At 39.3% G+C, this 19,437-nt stretch overlaps 1 protein-coding gene across 19 annotated transcripts in view; it reads left to right on the forward strand.

Annotated features, from left to right (window-relative positions):
* LIMCH1 (LIM and calponin homology domains 1) overlaps positions 1-19,437 on the forward strand; it is a 354,085-nt gene that overhangs the window by 237,672 nt on the left and 96,976 nt on the right. For 18 of the 19 annotated variants that reach the window (XM_037829692.1, XM_037829674.1, XM_037829678.1 and 15 more), the window contains exons 4-5: positions 14,408-14,514; positions 19,383-19,413. In XM_037829692.1, the coding sequence (XP_037685620.1) occupies positions 14,408-14,514; positions 19,383-19,413 (138 nt within the window). Of the gene's footprint in view, positions 1-9,390; positions 9,409-14,407; positions 14,515-19,382; positions 19,414-19,437 lie in introns of those variants that run through there. The other variant, XM_037829691.1, reaches the window with a different exon arrangement.

Genomic DNA, 19,437 nt, shown 5'->3' on the forward strand with positions numbered 1-19,437 from the left:
GGAACCTGGCCTTAGCAGGCCAATAAGTGTCTTAGGGTTTTTCAAACTATGAGTTTGAAAGAGAGTCAGTACTCTTGGGTCGGGGGTGAGGAGCAGCCTTCGTGTATGAAACTTGGGAGCTAGGAGATCCGTGTGGAGAAAACCTCCACTCCATGTGTGGAATGAGAGTGAAGAAGCCAGCATGCAGAGAGGGCAGAAAAAAAATGGAGCAAATCCAGGTTCCAAACATGTGAGATCCTGGTTTCCAGTTGTTTTAAAGGGTCAGCTGCATCCTCACCCTCCCTGTGGCTGGGTTGTACTGGATTCTGTAATCCAATGTGTGCCTATTTCCAGCTGGGTTTCTCTCACTTGCAAACAAACCATGACCGCTTCTTGCCCAAATACTTAGCACATTGCCTTTCATAAAATAAGTTTGAAATGGATGTTTTTGAATAAATAACAACTATTAAGCTAAAGTTAATATAGCATACAGTAGCATAATCTCTGGCTATTTGATCTTTGCTCTGACCCAGACTCAAATTTTACTCCTCTTGTTGAAAAGATGTTAGATTGGTTCAAGCTGCCTTACAAGCATCCAACATTATATTCTTTTTAAAAAACAGTTTTTGGATGAATGAAGGAAAGGGATTTAACCCTTGGGGACTAAAGACGTCTACTGAAAGAGAGGAAGATAAAGTCAAGACAGAGATGGAAGAAAGTAGAGGTTTTAAAAAAAAAAAATTCTGCAAGGATTAGGAGAGGGCACTGATGGGGGATGCCTAGAGGGCCCACCGAAGCTGGACTTCATAATTTTGTAGCAATTCCAGCTCCAGTGACAGCACAGATATTTCCAGTAGCCCTGGGAGCAGAGTGTTGGGGGTTTGGGGTGGTCAATAAATAACACTCCTCTCTTCCCCTCTCAGCTGAGATATAATCACAGGAGTCAGACAGAAATCAAACTATCAGCTTTACTTTGGGTGAAACAATTTGGAGAACATGGGTTCGGAGTTGCAGCCAAGCAGGTTTGCTAATCTTCACTCCTGAATTAAACAGATTTATCCACCCATTCCTGACACAGCTGGACAACCACAGGCATCCTGCATGGAAAGAGGCCCCTTCCACATGACAAGGCCAGACAGGACACATATGTCCTACAGACAGGTTGTCTTCCAAGTAGAGGAAATCCAGAACTAGCTGAGCTGAGCATGCCCAGTTCCTTCTCCCAAACCAACTCGGAGGAAGAAGAATGGAGTCCAGGACAATTAGCTTAGCTAATGTCCCTCCATGCCAAAATGCAAGGATTGGACATAACTGTTCCCTCATGAAGTAGAGATGAGAGGTGGCTGGAGTTGCTCCCAAGTCTCATTTCCAAGACTAACCTGTGCTACTTCTTTTTCCTGGTCCTTGTCACCTAATGTAAAAACAAATAGATGAGGATGTTGAAGATGTTGGCTGTGGAGTAGTTGAATAGTCACTGATCTGGACTGGATCACGAAGGAAATAAAGCAACAAGGGGCAAGGGAAATGGGCAGAGAAAAGGGCAGAGCCTGGGGATGAAAGAGCAGGTGTTGTGGAAGAGAAGGAATGAAAGCTGGAAGAAAAGGAGGCCAAGGTCCAAGAGTAGGATGTTGGAGTTCAAGATTCCACAGGGCAGGTAGTTCTGGGTAATAGCCATGATCCTGAATTGGACTGTGTAAGCAAAAATTATTAGAAATGAGGAAGCCAAAGAACTGGAAAGCCAGCTGTGGAACAGGTTGTCTATGGAGAACTTGAAGTCACCTATAATGCTGCCTGTAGTGAGTGGTGAGCCTGATGCCAGAAGGTGGCAGAAATAATGGGTTGGTTGGAAGGTCATTGTGGTGAATGATGCCTCTAACCTCAGAGGGAATGGGGACAGTGCCCAGGGCAATAACATCAGTGGTCTGGGAGGTGCAAGGAGCTCTAGGAAAGGAAGAGTGCCATGTTTCTCCTTTCCTTCAGGCTCTCCTTCCTAAAAGAAACAATCAGCCAACCTTTGTTTGATCCAACATAGCTTACCTCATATTCTCCTCTCAGCTAAACTTCCCCAAAGTTTCTCTATGTGTTTTCTCGATTGTTTTTATTCTACACTGACTTCTTAACTTCCTGCAATCTAGTTTTTATCCACTCATTCCACTGAAATTCTCCCAAAAGTCAGTAATGTCCTTCTAATCAGAAAATCAATTCATTGATGGCATAACCATGTTCATCCTAGTAATAGAAATAAGAATAATAATGGAAAATACCATTGAGGATGCTGTATCAATATTATTGTATAATTTATTATTTAATTATATATTAATATAATATTTACTGTTTATATGTTTAATAACTGTTACTATTTATTTATTGCTATTACTATTTATAGTTACTCATATAAAATATCAATAGAGAATATTGAATTATTGCTATGTGCCAAACACTGTTCTATTCTAAGCACTTAACATATATTTTCTTAACTCCACATAGTGCCCCTATGATATTGTGTCTCCATTTTTATACTCATTCATTCTTTCTTTGCACACATATTTATTGAGTGTTTACTTATTATATACCTGATATTGTTCTAGGGGAGGGACCTGGCTGGCACATTTGAGGACCAGTGAGGAGTTGTGTATAGCTGGAACAGCATGAGGGAGGGAGAGACCAGTGGGGAAGTGATTAAAGGCAGCACACCCTGTAGGGCCTTGTAGGCCATTGGAAGGACTTCTAGATGAGGAAAGTAAAGCAGAAAAGGATGAAGCAGCTTACCCAAGGTTATTCGGCCAATCAGTGGCAGAGCTGGGATCCTAGATATGATGTTGCAGCATTTGACAGTGGATGCACCATGCTTCCTGAAACAGTGCTCTAAATTTAACTTCTCGAGTACTGTCTTCCTTTGTTCTCCTGCTCTCATTTGCTTCTCCTCAGGCATAAGGAGCTCCATGTCCTCTAACTGTATTTTCAGTGTTGGCATTCTGGATAGTTCTGTCATAGCCTCTCGTTCTCTCTCTGAACTCCTCTGGGCAACATCATGTTCTCCCCCTGTAGTGCTATGTGCACACGCTTGAGACCCGCAGACTTGCAAGTTTAGCCAAGGCCTCGCCTCTGAGCTTCAAACCCAGTTGTAAGTTCCCAATAAGCAGTGTCTCTTAGAATATAGTATTCCAAACTGAATTAATTTCCCTTTCTTACAAATCTGCTCTTCCTCCTGTCCCCTAAGATTGTCTCAATGTCTAAGAACCTCAGCATCACCCCCTCCTCCCCTTTATCCTCTCCTCCCACACCTCCACTCAGTTGCTCACGTCTTCCCCTCCTGTCGGTTCTACCATTTCTGGGTTAGCTCAGGCTTTCAACATTGCATGGCTCTCCTGAACTCTTGTAATAGCCTCTTAAATGTACCTTCTCCTCTAACCAGTGGATCTCTCCTGCTGCCACTGGACATACTCTCCTAAAATAAAGAACCATCCCAGTCCTCCCTCCATTCTCACAAACTGGTCTTGATTCCCACTGCCTGCGAACAAAGTGCAATCCTTAGCAGGACATACACAATCCTCTCCAATCTTACCTTTCCTAAATTTCTTCCCTTCCGACCTTCCCCATAGCCCCTCCCTGTTCTCTCTTTGGTAAACAGTTATGCTTTTGCTCCTTTCTCATCCATAAAACTTTTTTCTTATCTTCCAAGAGCCACCCAACTGCTACCTTCTGGGTGAAATCTCCTTAGAACTCCCCCAGGCAGAATGAGTCGCTCTTTCCTCTGAATGGAAGGGCTGGGATCCTCATTAAGTGCTGCTGGCAAATAAAAATGCTTTGCAGGCCTGGCAAGGACTGATTGTTGTTGGAAATTAGCCAATGACTGGGGTTTGGCCGGAACACTCACAGGCTAGAGCAGCAACTGTGAACACACGGCAGGTACAGGAAATCCCCAAATGCTATTAATTTGGGGGTAAGTTCCTATAGATATTTTGGTAATGTAGTCCTTAAGTTCTGAATTTCATAATTGCATTTCTGTGAAAGTGTGTTTGCTTCAAATTTAGAAAGCCAAACAAAAACCATGCTTATAAAAAGCCTTTTAGGTAGAATAGAAAAGTGAAGTTAGTGTTAGTTGATCTGGGTCTTCTCTGACTAGCTGCAAATCTTTTTGAGATATCTTAATCCTTGTTAAGATTTTTAAAGCAAATATTTATTATAAAAGGATATTAAAATAATAAAATCGACAGAGATAATCCCAGCTAACATTGTCATGTATTTCTACCTAGTCTTTTTGTATATGGAAACTGCAAATTATATGGGTGTTCTATATACAGTGCATTTTAAATACCTAGCAGCATAGATGCCTGGTTTTATTTGAAACCCAAATGAGCATTACCTTCCATTTCTGTGAACTTCATATCCACCATCATGTTGATCTTTCCCTACTGGCAGTAAAGAAAATAAAGGCCAGGAGATTGGGTACAGAAGTGAACTTCTCGTTCCGTCCAGGTTTATATAGAACCACTAACTGCAGAAAGCTGCATGCCATTCTGCAATGGATCAGGGAAAAGGAGAGACTCCTTTCCAATTGGAAATGATAGCTGGAGAGAGGGAAAGATAGCAAACAGGTTCTTGCTTGCTTTCTGAAGGAGAGAGGCCTGATCAAGTAAGGAACTTGGCCTGATTGCTAATCCCACCCATCACCCTTCCACCCCCGTCCCCCTCCCTCCTAGGCACTGCTAAGGCAGTCTCTTCTGTGGCTTGAAGCCCTTGGAAACCTCGATCCCCAGGAGCAAAAAGGAGATGTGCTCCTGGCACTCCTCAATACATTTTCCCACTGAAATGTTAATCTACATAGTGGTTAGTTTCCATTATGCAGTTAGTACTTCCCTTCAGGTATATTTTGGATTAAGTAGGCTTTTCTGACCTGAACTGGGAACCACCATGCAAGGACTATTTCTGTGGGATAATTACAAATAATGACTTAAAAGCAACCAGCTTGCAAAAGGACTTTGGCACACAGCCTGCTCCTAAGTTTGAGGCTGCCCAGTTGGTGGTGAATAACGACACCCACAATAATAAAAGCATCAGCTACTCCCAGGTAACTGGCAGGTGCTGTAAGTACACATTGTGTCTGTTTTTCCTGGATGAATAAACTGTGGTTCATCTCACCTCTCCATTGTTCTTGACTTGAGTAGACAAGGATGTCATGATAATAACGTCCATATAATGAGTGCCCGGAAGGTGCCAGACTCTGGGTCATAATCTTAATGTATTTTTCTCTAATCTTGACATCCCTGCAATGTTGTTCATATCTCTTACCTTACAAACTAGAGATTCCAGGAAGAGAAAGGTTAGAAACTATGCACAGTGCCGTGTATCTAATAGTGGACAAAGCTGGGATTCTAATTCAAGTTCTTTGGACACAAAATCTATGATGTTACGCTACTTGATATGTTTGTTCTTCTCTCATTTGCATCATTTAAATTGAGGTCAGATCTCTGTTTATGTGTATCTTGAACAACTCTAGCTAGCTGACAGATCATGAAGACTAATGATGGATGATAAGATTTTTGTAATAAAGCCTTGTTATTTTACCTTCTAGAATGTCAGTCCCATGAGGGTAAGGAATTTTGTTGTTTTCTTCATTGCTGTAAGTTCCAAGAGCAGTACCTAGCACATAGTATTTGATTGAATTTAATTTGATATTTAGGGGACACCTACTATGTGTCAGGACTCTGATACATTCGGGGGTAGAGACTGTCCCGGGTTTTGTCCTTGTCTTGCCTTTGGAGTGAGAAGGGAAGGGAAGGAGGTACAAGGATTTCTTCAGAGTAAGAGGCCCAGATCAAGCTTCAGTCTACACCCCTGGGGAATGTTCATATACAAGGCAGGCCCACAGATTTACAAAATGGGAAACCACTGGGCCGTGAGCAAGGAGAATTTAATTCACGATTGTTATATAAACAGCTGTACAAATCCATATATTAATATTAGTCTACCACAGAATAGACTCTTTGAGGAACTTTGTGTTATGCTCTGTGTTAAATTGAGAATCATGTTACAGTCCTTTCCAGTGAGCCAGAAATGGTAACTTTCCATCAATAGCACTCGAGCATTTATCTTAGTGACTTTTTGCAGTGGTTGTGAAATCGGTTTTGCCAGTGAAATCACAACCCTACATAATTGAATACAATTTTATAAATTTTAAATACTTTCCCCAACATTTTTTTTTTATTTGGAAAATTTTCAAATGTGCAGAAAAGCTAAAAGAATGGCATGATGAATGCCTGAAAATCCTTCACCTAGAGCAGGGTTGGTATAGGCCAAATTTCAGCCCAATGCCTACTTTTGTAAATAAAGTTTCTTGGAATACAGGCATTCCCATTCATTTATGTATTGACTGGCTGCAACAGCAGAGTTGAGTCATTTCGAGAGAGACCAACATATGGCCCACAAAACCTAAAAGATTTACTATCTAGCCCTTTGCAGGAAAAGTTTGTTAACCCTAATCTAGATTCACCAGTTACAAGTGTTTTGTCATATTGCTGTTTCTCTCTCCACTGACAGACATGCATACACGTGCATACATGCATGCATGCGCACGCACACACACAGATTTTTTTCTCCTGAACCATTTGAAAGTAAACTGCAGACTTTATGATAACTGACTCCTGAATAATTCATATGTACCCTGTAAAAATAAAGGCATTCTCTTACATAACCTCAATACTATCATCATACCTAAAAAAACTGACATTCATTCAATAGTATCATCCAATATGCAGTCCATATTTGAATGTGACTTGTATAGCCTTTTTCTTTTCTTTTCAGAGCTAGGATCCAATCAGAGTTCATGTATTGCATTTGGTTGTCATGTCTCTTTAATCTCCTTTTTTTGTTATTTCATGACATTGACTCTTTTAAAGAGTACTTTAAAAACATTTTTAAAAGTATTACCACGTCTTAATGGGTTTGTAATACCATGGTAGTAAGGGCCAAATATAATAGGCATTGTCGTACACCAGCATCCCCTATTTCTCCCTTGAGATTGAGATACTGTTATATTGCTTGGCTTCCAAATATAAATCACTAAAATGTGGGCTTTGCTTGGAATTATAACCGTGGAAAAATCTCAGTGTGAAGAACAAGGCTGGTGGGAATTTACAGGATGCGTTTTACGTAATTAAAGGCACAGTCCTTCCTGCTTGCTCTGGTTGCTGCCCTCGTTAGCTCTTGGCTGGGTGGCTCTTCCTTCTGGCTTTTCTCCTGACAGGGGCCTGGCCCCACTCCAGCATCATTAGGTTGCAGCCTGGAGCTGGAAGGAGATTTGCAGTCATTTAAATCTTCTAGCCCAAATGGTTCAGGCTGCCTGGCAGCATGGTGCTTTTGTGTTTGTGGTTCATGTGCTGAATGAAAGTGTGGCATTCAATGGTGGTTGTGTCCATCAGGAACACATAGAGGGAGAGCACCCCCTTGCCTTTCTTGAGAAATCTGGGGCACTACAGTCAGGCACCTCTTATGGGACTGTGTGGTGGTCACAGATCTGCTCCTTGATTGTGGTCCAAAATGATTCCTAGAAAGCACTTTGACCCATCTTCTACTTTCCTCTGGTCAAAAACCTCTCAGAGTCTTCTCCAAGTATCAGAAAAATACTCACATTCTCTAGAAAACATACATGTGAACATCTCTACTAGTCACTGTCTTTTGTTTAGGGGTGACTTATTAATTCTTGGAGGCTTTACTTATTGTCCCTGAAATGTGGAATTGGAAGTTAAGAGTACATTCATTTTTTTTTATTACATTCAGTTTTATTGAGATATATTCACATACCATACAATCATCTATTGTATACAATCAACTGTTCTTAGTACCATCTTGTAGTTATACCTTCATCACCCCAATCTATTTTTGACCACTTTCCTTACACCAGAAAGAAACAGAATAAGAATAAGCAATAAAAGTAAAAAAGAACACCCAAATCATCCCCACCCCTCCCATCCCACCCTATTTTTCATTCAGTCTTTGTCCCCATTCTTCTACCCAAGGGTTTTCACAATCACACTGTCACCCCTTGTAAGCTATACTGTTAAACAATCGTCTTCAAGAGTCAAGGCTACTGGGTTGGAGTTTGATAATTTCAGGTATTTACTTCTAGCTATTCCAATACAGTAAAATGCCCACCAGAGTGACCTCTCGACTACGTCTGAAATCTCTCAGCCACTGAAGCTTTATTTCGTTTCATTTCACACACCCCCTTTTTGGTCAAGAAGATGTTCTCAATCCCTTGATGCCAGGTCCAGATTCATCCCCAGGAATCATATCCCACGTTGCCAGGGAGATTTATACCCCTGGGAGTCAGGTCCTACTTAGTGGGGAGGGCAGTGAGATAACCTGCTGAGGTGGCTTAGCTAGAGAGAGAGGGCCACATCTGAGCAACAAAGAGGCTAGAGTGCACTCATTTTTGAAAGTATTGCCCTGAAAGACTGCTCAAAGGCTAGAGCCAGTGGTGTCTTTTAGAACCTCAGAGCCAAATAGCCAAAGGTGTGTGTTTTGGGCGGGGGGTGGGGGGGGAGGTGTTGGCGGGGGAGGGTGCTGGTTAGAAAATCATAGAGAAAGAAAAGGCAAGGAAAAAAAAGAATTAAAATTTCAGGAAAGCAGAATAATGTATAAGGCACCTGAAAATTTGGAGTGATGGGGAAAAGGAATTATACCTTTTCAGACTTAGATTTTTCATGTCAGGAGAAACCTCATTTCCTTTCAATGTGTTAATTGGGAGGCAGACTTAGTAACTGTGTGACCACATATGGTACTTTGTGCCCTAACTGCTTATTTGTAAAATAGAGACAACAGCAGTCACTTTGCATGGCTGTTTTGAAACTAAAAGAGATGATCCACATACATTCCTAGAGCAGACCAGACACATGGTAAATTCTCAATAAAATGTAAGCTACAAATATTTAGTGTATTTTTTTAAATGCCTGACATAACTCACCAAATGGTCTACAGAAATCTAAAGCCTGATTTATAACCTGCTTTTTTTTTTACTTAAGAATAGTAAAGTAAAAAGAAAAGCCATTTTAAAAAGATCAGTAGTGAACTTTAAGTTGATTCTCATATTGGCAAAATATTTTCCCAGTTTTTCAGTCAGATCTTAGTGTAGCAATTCTTCTTATCAACATGTGCTTCTAAATACTCTGGTAATGATAGATTAGGTACTGATTTTAGCCCTCCTTTTTTAACCAACCGTTTTATATGTAAATGTATCAAAGAAACATCCCTATGTGCTCCTCATATTAGTATTGCTTCTTCACTCACAGAAAAGCAAAATTCCAGGGAGAAGGAGCTCCTGGTTTTGCTGTCTCTGGAAAGTGGGGAGGCCCACTTCTGACCCATTTCTGAGGCCTGGGTACCAGGAAGAAGCCATGTTCTGTAAGACTGGGGTGGATCCGGAAGAAGGTAGCACTGGAATGATCAGTGTAGTTATGTTCAGAGATAAATGGATATGTTCACGTGATCACAAAATTAGTTTTTAAAAGAACTGAAAATGAATCTAAAACAATTTATTTCCAACAACTGAAATAGTGGGACAAAATAATATATTTTACAAGGAAATATGTTACATTTACATTTAATAACATAGTAATCAGTCAACACATAGAAAAGCTGGGTAGTCTTTAAAATTACATATATTTTTCACCCATCATTTTCCTTCCTTTCATTTTCTTTTCTCCTTAGGAAAAAGTTAATCATTGAAAAAAATGTATGGCTGAGAAAGCAGAAAACTGTAAATCTATGGGAATGGGAGGGAAGATATAAAGACTCCAAGGAGAAATTTGATAATTAAAGCAACATGGAAAAGTGATCGAAGGAGAGACTGGCAAGGGTTTCAGACTCGGTCCTGACCAGCTTGCTGTCATCCAGCAGAGGTCTTGTGAATGATGGTGTATCTTGCCTGCTGAAGAGGTCCAGGGCCTTACACAGAAGAAGAAACATTCTGGGTTGAAGGCACTCTCCATCAGGGGACAGGAAGAGATATAGTATCTCTTTATTGGTGTCCTTGTCACCTGTCTTGTTCCTCTTAAATCCTTCTTCTACTTTGTCCACCTTCCCCTCTCCCCTAACAATCTACTTCTACTGCAAACCTGGACAGTCACTTCTCAGATGGCAGTCCCTCGGTGGCTCCCATGACCTGCCTTCATGGCCATTAAGACCCTCTGAGACCAGCCTCTGCCTCCACAGCCTCATCTTCCATTGGCACCTGCCTCAGATTTTCTGCTTGAGTTCCTCATATGCACCATGCTGCTTCACATCTTCATCCTTTGCTTGGCTGGATTCTTCTGCTCTTTTCCACATCACTTAGGTCGATTCTTATCTCATCGTTAAGACTTAGGTGTGGTGATATTATCAAAGAAAGCTTTCTTGATCCTCTGTGTTTTCTTAGGGATTTGAACCACCTTCATGGGTAAGGACTGTTTCTCATTATTGCTATACACCAAGGATGCTGCATGGTGCGTCAGTGTTCAAATTACAATTGAGTGTGGACTGAGATTTAACATGTGTGCAAATTAGAGGCCAGTTCTGAGTTGGAATTGTTGGGGGTAATTGTGTAGAGTGCAAATTTGAGGGAAAGGATATTAATTTTTTAATTCATTAGGAATCTTTCAGTTACAAGTGACAAAAATTTTTTTGGCTTAAGCAAAATATTGACTATATTGTCTCATGTTACAGAAAATTCCACAAACAGGTTGGTCTTGGATGTGACTTGACTTAATGACTTCCTCAGGGTCCATCACTTGACTTTGCTGTTTGGGATTGGCTCTTTTCTCAAGCCTGGCTGCAACTTCAGTCTCACCGTATCCAACTCTAGTCTGGCAGTTGGGGCAGTATTGCTTCTGATAGCTCTTATACAAATCCTGGGATATGTTCCCTCTTGCTCTTCTAAAATAGAATATGAGTCCATCTATGAACCAATCACTGGTTTAGCCTTGGTCAGATGCTCCATCTCCTTGAGCCAGGTGGAGTCCACAATCTCCCAAAACTCTTGGACTAGGAGTATTCTTGCCATCAGAAAAGCAGTTGATGCTGACTGGCAAAACAATGAATGTCTACTATTTGCCTGATTCATCTATATGGAAATAAATCACATATACTAGGCTCTGAGAGAACCAATACATAATAGATGGCTCCTACCATTTTGAATCTGAAACCAGTTGAGAAATAAGATTCATGAGTAAGGGAAATGGCTATCAGAAAACCACCTAAATAATGGATAAAGCTGGTGGGAAGACATGGCTAAGCTCTGTGGCCAAATTTCCTTCCTAACACTCTCCCCAGCCCAACACAATGTAGAATAGCCACTCCAGTTACAGGCAGAAATATTGCCCAGTGGACAGACCTTTGCAAATGTGTTGGGCATGAAACATCTTGAAAGATACAGGTATAAGTAATTGGCATTGGTGGTTATTTTCCTGGTTTAGTCAGCTATCTAGGGACACAAGAAAAAACCATAGTAACGACATTCACATCTCTCTATCTCTTCTCACTACTTGAGCCACAAAACCTTTATTATGTAACTACTGGATTTTTCTGGGGGCTATAAAAAGGTATAAGCCACAACTCCTGCCTTTAATGAACATTATAATGCCTTAAGAATATAAAGCATACACATGTGAAATATTAAACAATCATACAATGACAAAAATAGATGGAATAGGACTATATGAGACAAGTTTCTAAATGAGGACAAACTGACAGTCTTGAAAAAAGAAGAAAATTGAGTATTTCATACATGAATTGGGCCTTCAGAAATGAAAAGAGATAGGGAAAATATATATATATATATACCTGGGTTCACATTAGTGTCTAGTTTGACTAGAACTGAAGAAACATATATTTATGAAGGCAAGTTGGAGGGCATAAAGAGCAGGTTGGCTGTGGAGTTTCCAGGGAAAACCTGAGTGACAGCAGTGGATCTAGAAAAAAGGGGCAATTGTGAGAGTAATCATGCATTTTTGAGTAGGACCTGTGCATAGTAAATGCTAAATTTTTATTGAATATTGAGGGAACAATCAATTGGATCTAATAAGGGAAGGTAGAGTCATAGATGACAGCAGGATTGCACAGTGATTAAGAACAGGGACTGTTTTTAGCCATGTGACCTTGGACAAGGTTGTTAATTGTTCTGTTCCTCAGCTGCCTCATCTGTGAAATGAGGAAAATATTAGTACCTAATTCATAAGGTACTATGGGGATTAAATAAGTTAATATGTATAAAGTCTTAGAAGAATACTGGCGTATAATAAGGGCTATATATAAGGTTGGCAATTCTTGCTATTCTTGTTGTTTTGAGCCTGGGTGTATTCATTTTCAATTGCTTCATAACAATTTACCATAAACTTGGTATGTTAAAACAACACCCATTTATGATCTCACAGTTTCTGTAGGTCAGAAGTCCAAGCATGACATAGTTGGTTTCTCTGCTCAGGTCTTGCAAGACTGAGATCAAGGTGATGGCTTGGGAGGACGTCTCCTCTGAGCCTCTTCTAAGTCTCTTCCAAGATCACATTGTTGTTGACAGAATTCATTTCCTTAGAACTCATCGCAAGCTATAGTGGTAGTGCATCTCTCTGATTTCCTCATCTTTTAAAAGCTCCCCTGATTAGGTCAGGCCCAACTGGATAATCTCCTTCTGATTAACTCAGAGTCAGCTGGTTAGTAACATGATCACCAGGTTATATACCATCATATTCATAGGTTCCACTCTCACTGAAGGGGAGAGGATTGTTTGGGTATGTACGCCGGGTGGTGGGAATCTTGGGGATCATCTTAGAATTCTGCCTATCCTCCTGGGTCATTGGGAAGCACAGTTGATTATTGTTATTCGTGGTAGGTATGCTCCATAGAGTCACCACCAACATTGAATTAGGAAACATTGATTCATTGCTCCCAGGGTAAATACAGGGTGAGTTTCCTGCGAGCCTCTGGTCACATTATCTACTGATCAATCTATAACCTTGTTTTATGTGTGTTTCTGTTTAACAGCACCTTATTTAACATATGTTGTTGAGTCATTAACACTGAATTCATGGCTCACAGCACTGTAACTCATGCCTGACACACGTATTTTCTCCATAAGGCACAGCAGAACCTTCTTGCATTTACAAACACTAGACAGCACTTCAGCACTATGGTTGAGGGCCATTTTAAACAGCAAACTCACCAACAAAAAGTCCAAAATTGTGAAAAACTTGGCATTAACTAGATCCCCAAAAGGGCACTTGTTTGCAGTATGAGAGCTGAAACAAGAAGGCCTTGTTCAAAGTCAACTGGGAACATGCATGTTGGGCAACACAAATTTTTTGCCACTCTGCATGTGTCTGTGAATGACCAGGAAAGCAGTGCAAGAATTGACTTGGGGGTTACAAATAAATTTTAGCGAGTAGGTGAATTCAAAAATACGGAATCCACAGATGATGACAATCAACTGTATTATCTTTCCTGTTCACTTTGTTGAATATATGACTCGATTACCATCATCATCATCACTTCAGATCTTTGTGGCATCTTTCTTAAAGCATTCAGATAGATCTGGGTTCTAGAGCTGACCTTTGTCATTCTTGCCCTGTGGTTTTCACTGACTAGTGGTGTCAGCTGACACCAACAGAAGTCTTTCAACTAGCAGGACAATTAGAGGCATATAACCAACAAACCTGCTGGCTGATACCCTGGAGCTCCAAAAGGAGGACCCCACAATTTGCAATCCCTCCCAGAGTCATTTGTTTACTCTTCATGAATAAACAAGATGAAGACCAGAACCCTCCTTAGCTATCAATTGTATCTGCCGCTCTGCCAATTCAAAATCAATTTGTACCTACTAAAGAAATTTTCACTTTAAGGAAGATCTTTTGTATAATTTTCAAAAGCTTTCCATGTCACTCTTCTTGCCCCTCACAATTTAGTCTAGATTTTTTTTATTTAATGCATTTAATGTTATTCATCAAAACCCACTGCTAAAGGACGTACTTTAGAAGATCAGGTAAAAAGAAAAACTTGTTGAAGATGAGACCTGGGGAGCAATTTTGAACCAGAAACTGGGCAATAATATATGGACAAAGAAACAATTAGGAATGCCTGGTTTTTAAGCATTGTTCCCACAAAGGATGCTTAATTAACTTTTTCAGTTGCACTACATGTGCAGTTTTATACAAATGTATCAGTGTAAAGGGAAACAAATGAATTTGGTATGATTGTGAATTTAGAAGTCTGGAGCATCTGTTTACTCTGACATTTCCTAACAAAGTCTACGTTTACTCTACACCATGCCATCATTTATACCTAAGTCCAGCTGCTTGCATCACTGCCATCTCGCCAGCAATTTGGACTGTTAAAGGGGAGGGGCTGGTTCATAGAGATAATCTAAGATAACGTAGACTTGGAATTGATTTCTTCATTCCAGGACAATATCATCCTATTCTTGAGAGGTTGTAAAGAGCTTGGCCTTAAAGAATCTCAACTTTTTGACCCGAGTGACCTCCAGGATACATCAAACAGAGTAACAGTCAAGTAAGTAATGTATGATTTATGTTTAGGGGAAACCCCTTTTTGGTTTGATTTGCAGTTTCCTGATGATTTATAAGGTCTAACAGGCAGAGAATTGGGCATACCTAATAAAATAAAAACGTGAGGGTAGAAATCAAGCTCTCAAAACAAGACACATGGGCCTTCCCTCCATGCGTTGTTTTCATTCTTCAAACATACTTTTTGGAAATGCAAAAATCATGTTTATTAGAATTAGGATTTTAAATAGAAGGAGGAAAATGTTAAGTGACGCCCAATAGGGAGACGAGAGAAATATGCACGGAATCTGTGTGTGATAGACAAAGACTTTTTATTGGCTCCAATTGGGCTTTTGAATAGGCTCTTGGAAGACTGCAAAGTAGGTAAACACATCTAAATTCTGTTTCTTATGTAAGGAATGCAATAGATTATGGAGAAATCTCTTCTTCATTTACATTTGTAACTGTTTTCTCATATGTGTCAGTGATCAAGTTCTTCAAAGATGGATCTTTGGCCATTTGTTTGGGGCCAAAGAATTCTTGGGGCAGAATGTTATAGTGAAAGAAAAGGCAGTGTACTTCTCTATGAAGAAATAGCTCATGACCAGAGTAATGAGATGCAATGACCTTACAAGATGGCAAAGATAAATTTACTATAGTTGAAAAGTTCTTCAGACCCTACCAATTTATATAAAACATTTTCCATTTTAGTCAAACAATATTTGACATGAATTTGCCTAAATAATGAGCTTAATTATAATGATAGGGTCTGTGGATTGGCTACTCTTCTCCTTTTGATTACTTTTGAGGTTGTTTTATCATGTGGAATAACAGAAAAGAGAGAGAAGCCAAGATTCAGAGCTATCTGCCAATCTTGGTTTTAAAAAAATGATGGGGAGAAATAATTGGGAGAAAAATTGAAACTACTGAATGAAATAAAGTTTGGGGTTTAAACTGGACTTTATGTTTCATGACTGGGAATAATAGAGTCAGTCAAGATTGATTATCTAAAATTACTTCTCTGCTGTCAATGTATCATTCTTTTAATATTTCTTATGGAAAAATTTAAGTGAAGAGCAAAAATAACAGAATAAAAACTAGGGTATTTGAACATGAAAACCACCATAAAGCTCATCTTAGTCATCACATGCTCCATTTATTACTGTACCTAAATCCAGCCTCTATAAATCATTGTTCATTTTAGGAAACTGTTTTGGGTTCTGCCTCATCTCACATTCAAAGTTTCACTTGGGTGGCAAGTAACCAGAAACAATAGTAATTGTGAAACATCATAGGTAATTATTCTTGGAGAGTGAAGGAAAGTTTACATTGATGGTGTCAGCAGCTGTTTTTTTTTTTGTTTGTTTGTTTTTTTTAAGAGTCCCTTAAAATCAGCATGTTACTAAACCAGGAGAATTTTGAGACCAGTAAATTTTAGAAATTCAGAAGTCATGTCACTTTATTGCTTATCTACAACAAACTGGCTCTCAGGAAATCTGAGTTCTAGCCCTGGATCTGCTGCTTTTCAGGATCTGTCATCTTAGGCAAATTCCTTTGCCTCAGTAGGCTCCTGTGTCTTCATCTATAAAATGCAATTAGACAGAATGTTCTCTTAGGTATTACTCTCATTAAAGCTTGCTAAATGCATACCTGAGATGTGACAATGAGCATCTAAGAAGGTGACTTCAGTGCAAAGGTAAAGAAAGCAACCCATCAGGGGAAAAGTCAAACAGGGACATAGTTTCTTCTAATTATGGAAGCATCTTCCTTTTGTCCTTCTTTTCTTGGTCCTTTCTCTCTATTTTTGTCTCTTCTTCTTTTCTCTGTCCCCTTTACTTCCCTGTGCTTTCTTTCCCCTCTTTATCCTGTCTTTCTATCAATCTTCCCTTTTGTTTTTCTTTTTCCTATTTTCTTCCCTTTTACTTTCTTCCTTTACTTGAGCATTATTATTTTCTTTGGGCAATACTTTTCCATCACCTTCCCCCATGTCCCTGCCATTTTTCACTCATTCATTCAACAAATATTTACTGAGCAGTTACTGTATGTGTTTTAATTTGGGGGTACTGCTGAAGCTAACATCACAAAATGGCTCAAGTTAGACTATGGGAATTTATTTGCTCATGGTTTTGAGGCTGAAAGAAAGTCCAAATCAAGATGTTGTTAAGATGATGCTTTCTTCCTGAAGACTGGCATCCTGGGCTGGCTGCTGGTGATCCTTGGCTCCTCTGTCACATGGCAGGGCACATGGCTGCCTCTCCTGACCTCTCCATTCTCTTCCAGGTTCTGTGATTTTCAGCTTCTTGCTTCTCATGGCTTTCTCTTTTTCTGTCTGAATTTCATTCCCCTTATAAAGGACTCCAGTAACAGGATTAAAACTTATCGTTATTGGGCTAGTCCATACCTTTTCTGAAGTAACCTCATCAAAATGGGTTCACACTCCAGGAATGGATTAGATTTAAGAACATGTTTATTGGGGTACATACAGCTCCAAACCACCACGATGTGTTAGACACATTCCAGTCATTAGAGAAGCAGAATGAACAAGATAACCAAGGTTCCCTGCTCACATGGAATGTATGCTCCACTGTGAAGAAATGAGAAGAAAATATATAAAGAAGATAATTGCAGGGCATAATAAGTACTGAAAAGAAAAGAAAATAGAGTGATGTGAAAGATGCTGACCAGGCCAGGCGTGGTCAGAGAAGACTTCTCTGGAAAGGTGGCCCTTGATCTGAGGCCTGAGATGTGAATAGAAAGCAGGAACCAGCCATGCAAAGGTCTGTAGGGTGTTCCAGGCTGAGCAAGAACAGCTGGAGGAGTGGAACCAGCTTGATGTTTAAAAGAAAAAGAAAAGCAGCCAGAGTGGTTGAAGATAATGAGCAAGGAGGAATGCGAGAAGGGGGGGTGGTCCACAGCATTATAGGCTGTTATACTTTAATATAAAAATTATGCCATATCTTCATTCAGTGTTTAAAAAGTTGTTTCTAGTTTTAGTGAGGAGTTGGGCATGGAATAAGCTATCTGCTTCACAACTTTTTTGTAAGTGATGCTAGCATAGTCTAGCACTGTACAGGGGACATTGGTGACACGGAGATTTTAAAGCACTGGTAGATTAAAGTAAAACTGCTATATTTTTCCATGTTCCCCTCTGAGAGTTGAGCAGAATGTCAGCAAAGATGGAGAATATTCCACTGACACCAATCCATAGTGCAAGCAATAAAGTGCAGGGGTAGATCTCACAGGAGAAATGTTGGTGCTTTTCTGAAATTGTCTTTTGAAAATACTCTTTAGTTCAGCACTTTCATTGTAGGTAATTTTTCCTACGGTTTTTTTTGTGTGTGTGTATTTTTTTTTTTTAATTTTTGAGAAGTAACTTGAGAACCCCCCACCCCAAAGAGGCGAAAACGTGCAAATAATTACTGCATGTGTAATTTAATGAACTCTACCTGTAATGGATTCCAGACAACCTCAATGGGATATGAAAGTGTAATCCAGAAGGGCACACAGAAAATATCATTCCAGGAAAATCAAAGGAATTGGATGAAAAAGTGGAAAGGCTTTGGATTGCTCCTGAATACATCTCTGTAAAAATTTGGAAATGTCTTCATGTAATGTGGTTGTTACATGGAAATCACTTGACAAAGATTTTGTGAGCTCCTACTATGTGCCAAGTATTATTTGTAGAACTGGGCCACAATTTTAGTCAATGGAACATTATTATCAATACAGAAGAATGTTATGTCCTCTATTCTTGTTTTTCATAAAAATTTCAAAATCTGATATTTTGTTTTTATCTTTTTTTATTGAATTAAAATATTCTAGCAGATAGCTAATTAGATAATGGCATACTTTTTTCCCATTAAAAAGGAGAAACATCAAGAGATTCTCTAACTCAAATCCAAATTGGGCCAATGCTTCTTGCAGTTCAAGTCTCTGCTTATTGGTCCATTTCCTTATTGTACTGTTGTTATCTATTCCCTCAAAACTCAATTGACTTAAAATTGTTCTTCTGTTTATAAACAGGTACTTTGGGTCAGGATATGTTGCAACAAAGTAATCATGGTCTAAATACTTGAAGGAATTTTTGACTGGTTCACATAATAGATTTATATTTCCCCAACTCTCCTAATGAAGTTACTATAGAAAAAGAAACACAACGGTTGTTTTACCTCATAGTTGTCTGTTGACATGTCTAGGAAACCTTGGAAAATTTTTGGAGAATTTCTTATATTTCAGTGTATGACTATTTAGAAGGTACCACAAAACAGCTTTTTTTGGTGTATAGTTTGGGAATACACATTTCTGTATATTTGAGAATGCACATGTGTATATTCAAACAGACATGCATGCATATTTGCCTGCTTGAAATTCCCAGTACTAGCTTAGGTCCATAGCAGGAAAGAACAAATATTTGGATAGTAGTGCTTCTTGCACATGTATTTTCAGGTCCATTTAATTAAGTAAGATTTCAAATCTTTGTTTAAAGTAGTTGCATTAAGAAGATGCAGTCAGATTTCAGTTTGACAGTGGTCTATAATCAAGGCAGAATCTCATTTTAACAGTTAAGTTTTGAGAGTACAAATATAAACAGTCTCAGTTTTAAACAGAATTCTTCATTTTCCAGACATTACAAAGCATTCGTCTTTCCATGGTGCAGTGTGGGACTTCAATCCCACATTGTCCTTGTACATTTTGTTTCCTAAATAATTTTATTCAGTACCTGAAATCATCAACCACAGACCTTAAAAAATAATATGTTCTCCTGATTTCATTGTATTTGTTAGCTTCAAGTACATCTTAGAGAGGTTTAAGGTAAGATCTATAGTGAAGAACCTGCTATTCTGATATGTTTTCTTTTCCTTTTCCTGTAACTAGGAGCCTTGATTATAGTAGGAAGCTGAAAAATGTAAGTGTTTTACATTTACTTTCC

The sequence above is a fragment of the Choloepus didactylus genome, chromosome 3, assembly GCF_015220235.1.
Source record: "Choloepus didactylus isolate mChoDid1 chromosome 3, mChoDid1.pri, whole genome shotgun sequence".
NCBI classification, from domain to species: Eukaryota; Metazoa; Chordata; class Mammalia; order Pilosa; family Megalonychidae; genus Choloepus; species Choloepus didactylus.